At 58.6% G+C, this 6,000-nt stretch overlaps 1 protein-coding gene across 2 annotated transcripts; it reads left to right on the forward strand.

Moving 5' to 3' along the window:
* The first annotated feature begins 813 nt into the window (after positions 1-813).
* SELENOW (selenoprotein W) lies at positions 814-4,863 on the forward strand. Of its 2 annotated transcripts, XM_027618871.2 has the most exons (6): positions 851-1,086; positions 2,396-2,420; positions 2,527-2,580; positions 2,765-2,839; positions 2,928-3,026; positions 4,462-4,863. In XM_027618871.2, the coding sequence occupies exons 1-5, from the start codon at positions 1,040-1,042 to the stop codon at positions 3,006-3,008; spliced, it is 282 nt and encodes a 93-aa protein (XP_027474672.1). In that variant the 5' UTR covers positions 851-1,039; the 3' UTR covers positions 3,009-3,026; positions 4,462-4,863. The 2 variants fall into 2 exon arrangements, with proteins under 2 accessions (XP_027474671.1, XP_027474672.1); XM_027618870.1 differs by lacking the exon at positions 2,928-3,026 and having other exon boundaries at positions 814-1,086.
* Positions 4,864-6,000: the final 1,137 nt, after the last annotated feature.

The following is a 6,000-nucleotide window of genomic DNA, read 5'->3' on the forward strand; positions in this document are numbered from 1 at the left end:
CCAAGACCACTGGGATCAGATGTCACACAACAGAGGCAGAGTGGAACTTGAACCTTGTGTGCCATCCGCCCTGAGCCAGGGGGGTTACAGCAGGTGAGGACCAAGGACCAGGAGGCAGAGACAGAAGGTGGGGCAGGAAGATCTCTGGCAGAGTTGGTCTTTATTGAGCCATCTCCAAGTGCAAGATACTCCGGTCCTTCCAGTTTGAACGTGCACATCAACTCCCTTATCTCCTCCAGCCCCCAGGCTAAACCACTCCCAGTAGGAGAGGGATTGTGTCTATTTTTTCATCGCTGACAGCAGGTCGGTCCGCAGTACATATTCGGTAAATGAATGAGTCGTCCCTGACCGCGATTACGCCCATCTTCCAGACAGAGAAACTGAGGCTCAGGGAGGCGCCCACGCCCTAATCCCTTAACTAGCGGCCCGCTTCCAGCACTTTCCTGAACCCCTCAACTCGGAGGGGGCTGGAAAGCGCCAGAGGAGGAACTGCCACGGCGCTTAGGCGGCGCTCAGGTCCAGCTGCCCGGCGCGAGGAGCTCGCTGGAAACCTGGGCTTCCCGGGCGGGCCCCTGCGTACCCCCAGTGCTTTCGGACTCGGCCCTCCCACCCTCTCCGGGGAAAGAGAGGGGCCCGACAGCCGCCCCCTCCCGGCCCACGCTGGAAAACCACCACCCTCCCTGGCAATTCCGTTTTCTTCGCCGATCCTCGGGTCCCAAACCCCGCCCCGCGGGGCCATACCATTCTGGCTCGGAGGGGGGACCGGGAGGGGACGCGCAGAGGCTTTCCCCGGGACTTCTGTCGGGACGCAGCCTGACCCCAGCAGGGGAAGGGAGGGGACTGCGTGGGGGGCTCAGGGTGGCGGGTCGCAGGGTCCCTGACCCCCCACCGTGGGGGCCCGCCGTCCCCCGCCGCCCCCGCTCCCCCGCCGCATTGGTTCGCGCCGTGGAACGCCGAGCAACCACCTTTGTGCCGCGGTCCCGGAGCCTCGGAGTTCGCACGGCCACGCTGCAGGTGGGTCACCGTCCGCGTCCCGCCCATGCTACGGTCCCCAGCCATGGCCCTCGCCATCCGAGTCGTTTATTGGTAAGCACGACGGCCAGGGGTCCCCCTCCGCGACCCCCACTCGGCCCGACGGTGCTGGGCGCTGGCGCTTGGGGGCTGGACCCACGAAGATTCCCTCCCCGAGAAAAGGGGTTCGCTGCGGGTGGGGTGGGCGTGAGGGGACCGGCGGGAAGTAAGGGCGTTGATCCACCTCCCCAGTGCGTGGCACTCAGGACAGCTCAGGTTATCGAAGGTGGAGCCGAGACATGTGTGCGGCCATTTAAGACACCCGACTCCGGGGGCTCCGTTTGCGGAGCGGGTGTGTGTGTGGGGGGTCACTTTTGCAATGGGAAAGGAGCCTCTGTCAACGTTTAGGTTTCCCCTCCCCCAGTACCATGAACAGTCATGGGGTGGGGACGGCGAGAGTCGGGAAGGTTCGAGAATGTTCCAGCGTGGGTTTGAAAGGAATGAAGACTGTGGGCGACCATCGTTAGTAGCCCTCCTTCCTTTCGGGTCTGGGTTTCCCCATCTGCAGAGGTTGAGAGCGTGATCTCGGTAGTGACCACGGAGGGAGCGCATGTTTGAGCCAGCTTCCCCGTTAGCGTGAAAAAGCCCCGAGTGGACAAGGGATTTTCTCTCTCGTTGACTGCTCCACCCCCCTGCGGGACACCTAGCACTATGCGGACTTGCAGACAGGCCTGCCTGTGGGCGCTTAGTAAATGCACGATCAGCGCATTTCTCCTCCCAGAGAGTGCTTGCAGGAAGAGAATATTAGCTCCGTCTTCGTTATAGGGGAGGGTGGGGTCAGGTCCGAAGCTGGAGTGAAATGCCCTGGGGCAGCCGCTGATTCTGAAAGGCTCCGATCTGCGGGCGGGCGCGTTAGAAACGTCCCCGCACCCTCTGCAAGCAAAGCGGAGGGTGGAGTGACATTTTGAGGCCCCCACGCGGCCTGTCCGGAAATAGCCTGCCGTGGGGGTTGGGGAGGCGTTTGGATTCCGGCCTCAGGACTGGGAGGACCTGGGAATCTGGGAGTAAAGGTTTTTGGGACACCTCCCCGCGGGGCTGTGGATGGGGGTGCTGCTTCTGTGGTTCTCAGCCTAACGCCGTTTTCTGTTTCCTCCCTCCCGCCTGTGTCTCATACTTGTGTCTCTCCTTGTCACCCACTTGCCCTGCGCCCCCTCTCCGTCTCTTGGCTCCCCTGCTCTGGGCCGGTTTTCCTTGTGCGTGGGTGTCCACTCCCGTCGCCCGTCCCTGTGCCCCTTCCAACATTCTCTGTGTGTCTGTCCTCTCCTCTCTCTGTCCCGTCTTTGGTCTTGCTGTCGACTCACCCTCTTGGACTCCCTCCCACCAGTGGCGCTTGAGGCTACAAGTCCAAGGTAAGTGGAGGGGCCAGCCCGAGGTGTCCCTGGAAGATGAGGGAGGGGGGCGAGCTGGTCTGGCCCCTGTTGACCCCAGTTGTGACCCCCCACACCTCCTTCCCAGTATCTTCAGCTCAAGAAGAAGTTAGAAGATGAGTTCCCCGGATGCCTGGACATCGTGAGTCTTGGGGCTGGGGATGAGAATCAGAGATGGGTCTCCTTGTGTGTCCCTCAACCCTGAGGCGGCAGCAGAGTGGTTCGGGCTGGCCCTACCCTTCACCCCCATAATCTCCATTTCCTGGAAAGGTGCAGGTGTCCCCAAGTGGGCCGCTCGGCCCCTCCAACAACATCTCTCTCCCCAGTGCGGCGAGGGGACTCCCCAGGCCACTGGCTTCTTTGAAGTGATGGTAGCCGGGAAGCTGGTTCACTCCAAGAAGGTACGGCTGTCTGTCCGTCTGTCTCGCCTTGTTCTCAGGCTGGCTGGGGGTTGGGATCTCAGCCCTTCCCTTTTCTTCCCCTCCCCAGAGAGGTGATGGCTACGTGGACACAGAGAGCAAGTTTCTGAAGCTGGTGGCAGCCATCAAGGCCGCCTTGGCTCAGGGCTAATGTGCCCTGAAGGCAGAGGTGAGGGGGTCCCAGCTCCTACACACCGCAGTCGACAGCCAGTTCCTAATGTACCCCGAACCTAAGACTCGTTTCCAACCCGATGTAATCTAGAATGGGTAGTGGTGTCCATATTATTCTCTGGGTCATAGAACTGCTTTTCAGTACCTCCCGAGCCTGGTTTCCCATTTCTAAGCCCATGTGTTCCAGATGAGCTCCAAACCCCGCCTCTTCTAGAACTGGGCACCTGGGCACCCGACGCCAGCCCACTCCAGAACCAGGTTCTGGCTCCTGACACTCGAGAGCCTGACCGTACTCGCCCATTCTCTCTACTTGAGCACCAGTCTCTCCCCCTTCTCCCCTGTTGTTCTGGAACTGACTCTTCCATCCCAGTATATGGTGGACCCAAGTTCCTGTCCCCAGGAGGCTTGGCTCCAGCGGACTGGTTTCCAAATGCTTGAAATTCAAGTTCTCTTTCTCAGAGTCCTTTACTAGGGCAGAGCGAGGTCACCTTCCCTGTGAATTTGAACGTGCAGATTGAATTAATGCGATACACACAAAGCGGTGTCTTGCTTCCCGTGCAGGTCTGAAAAGGAGGGCTCCCCAAATTAACACAGAGAAAGTCAAGAATTCCATAGTTCCAAAGCAGCTTGAGCGGACTCAATTATGCGGCTCGGCTGTGAGGGTGGGGGCAGGGCTTTCAAGTCTTAAAGCCCGAAATTGAGCACATCCCTGGCATAAACACACCAGTGGCGGGGCGGCTTCTTGGCTGCTTCTCGAAGCTCTCGGTAACTCACAAGGGGCTACTTAACATCAGCACGAGTTTGCCTGGGGTTCCGGAGAGGTCCATCAGTGGATGCTTTCATCCCGCATAAGCAAAAATGGGATTTATGTAAGGGAAAGGAGGGTGCGGGGGCTCTTGTTTTCCTCTTTTGTGGGTGCAATTCCCGGGGGTTCAGGGATTCGCTAGAAGGACTCTCAGAACTCAGCAAAATTGCATGCGTGGTTATGGATGATAGCGACAGGACAGCCGTGAAAGTTAGTGAAGGGGAGAAGCGATGGGGCAGCACCAGGATACCTCATTGTCCCCACGGCCTTTCTGGGGCTCAGGGATGGCGTGGGCTGACACCGGCATCACAGAAACCCATTTCAGTGGACGGCTTGTCCGGAGAGCGAGTGTTCCCGTGGGGCACAGGTGACAGGTGTCCTGTCGCCTCTCCTCGGGGCTGTCCAGCAGTACCCCCCCTTCCCCCCGCCCCCAGCTTTATCGAGAACTAAGTCTTGGCCCACCTTGCCTGTTGGATTACAACTTTTCCCTCCTGGGCATCCGGTTGTCCTCGTGCCTCAGTTTCTCCCTGGGACTGCATTTTGCCCATCACTTGTCTCCCTTTATCGTGGGGTCCCCACTGGTCTCGTCCCCTGCAAGCTGACTCCTCCCCACCTCTTCTCTGCACAGTCCAGTGACCTTGGCCCAGCCCCTCGTGGCAGACGCTTCATGACGGGAAGGACTGAAATGTCTCATGGACGCCTGGTCTTTCCCTGATGTCCCTGCGGCCGCCGAGTGGGGGCAGAGACTGATGCCCCTGGTCCTTGCCTGTGTGTGTGCGTGTGTGTGCCCCCCCACCTGGAGTGTAGACCTGCACCCTGCCTGCCTTGCTCCTTCCTCCCCCCCACCCCCACCTTTTCCCATCTCCCCGCATCCCCCAGCCCCCTGACTACTCTCTGGCATTTGGGGTGGTCCTGCTCCGGGCTTCCTTCTCAGGGTGGCCGAGGGAGGGATCCGGGGGAGGGAGTTGCAGAGTTCAGCACTATCGGCAATGGTTCACTATTCAATAAACATTGGGTGAGTTTAACAGAACAGGTCTGTGAGTGTCCGTTTTTCCCGTGGAATCTGGGCTTCAACGTGCGCTTGAGGCAGCGGGGGGAGACTGAGCTCAGCCCACGATGACGGGGCTCCCATGGAAGCTGGGGCTCGCCTCTGGGTGCGCTGGTGACTCCAGCAGCAATGGGACAGAAAGCAGAGGAGTCCTGGGACGTCAGAGCCGGCTTTGGTCACCACCTTGAGAGCATAGGAGAGCCCTTCCCATGCTCCATTCTGTCGGCTCTTGGAGCGAGTCACAGGGCTGAGCCCACCAGCTAAGGGACTGGGAGCCTGGGCGGACTCTAGCACTTGCCAGTGAAATGAGGAATTGCTTGAGTTGGATTAGCCCCTGGTAGAGCAAGATCAGCAAATGTCGGCGGACAAGCTCGCTGAGGACCCCGTGGTCAGCCGTCACATGACGGCACGGGGCTGGGTTGGCTGTTGGGGCCACTCAGGCGGAGGATGGAGACTCGGGCGCCCCTCGGACCACGGCGTTGGGACCGTCGGTCGGGGGAAGTGATCAGAAGTCTCACAAGCCCACTTAGGAATTTTTCATGGGGCCAGACCGTTTGTAAGACCCGCAGGGAGGCTGGCCACTCCAGTCTCGCTTCAAACAGACCACCGACTGGATATCTTCGGGACACCTTTCACGGAGGGCCATTTCTTTTTCTTTTCTTTCTTTTTTTTTTTTTTTAAAAGATTTTATTTATTTGACAGAGCACAAGCAGGGAGAACAATAGAGGGAGAGGGAGAAGCAGGCCGATGCGGGGCTCGATCCCAGGACCCTGGGATCATGACCTGAGCCAGAGGCAGACGCTTAACTGACTGAGCCACCCAGGCGCCCCCAACACCCCTTTAAAGTGTATAATTTAACAGCTTTACTCTATTCACAGATACAAGCATGCGGCACAACAGTTTGAGAACATTTTCACCACCACAGAGGGAAGCCCCTCCACTCCCCGCCCCGAGCAACCAGTAATTTGCTTTCTGCTTCTGTGGATGTGCCCTATTCTGAAGATTTCATATAAAACGAAATCATACAATGCGTGGTCTTGCTGCTTTCACTTTAGTGTATTATTTTCAAGGTCATCGCCGTAGTAGCATGGATCAGCATTTATTCCTTTTTTTTTTTTT

Source organism: Zalophus californianus, chromosome 17 (assembly GCF_009762305.2).
Source record: "Zalophus californianus isolate mZalCal1 chromosome 17, mZalCal1.pri.v2, whole genome shotgun sequence".
Lineage (NCBI taxonomy): Eukaryota > Metazoa > Chordata > Mammalia > Carnivora > Otariidae > Zalophus > Zalophus californianus.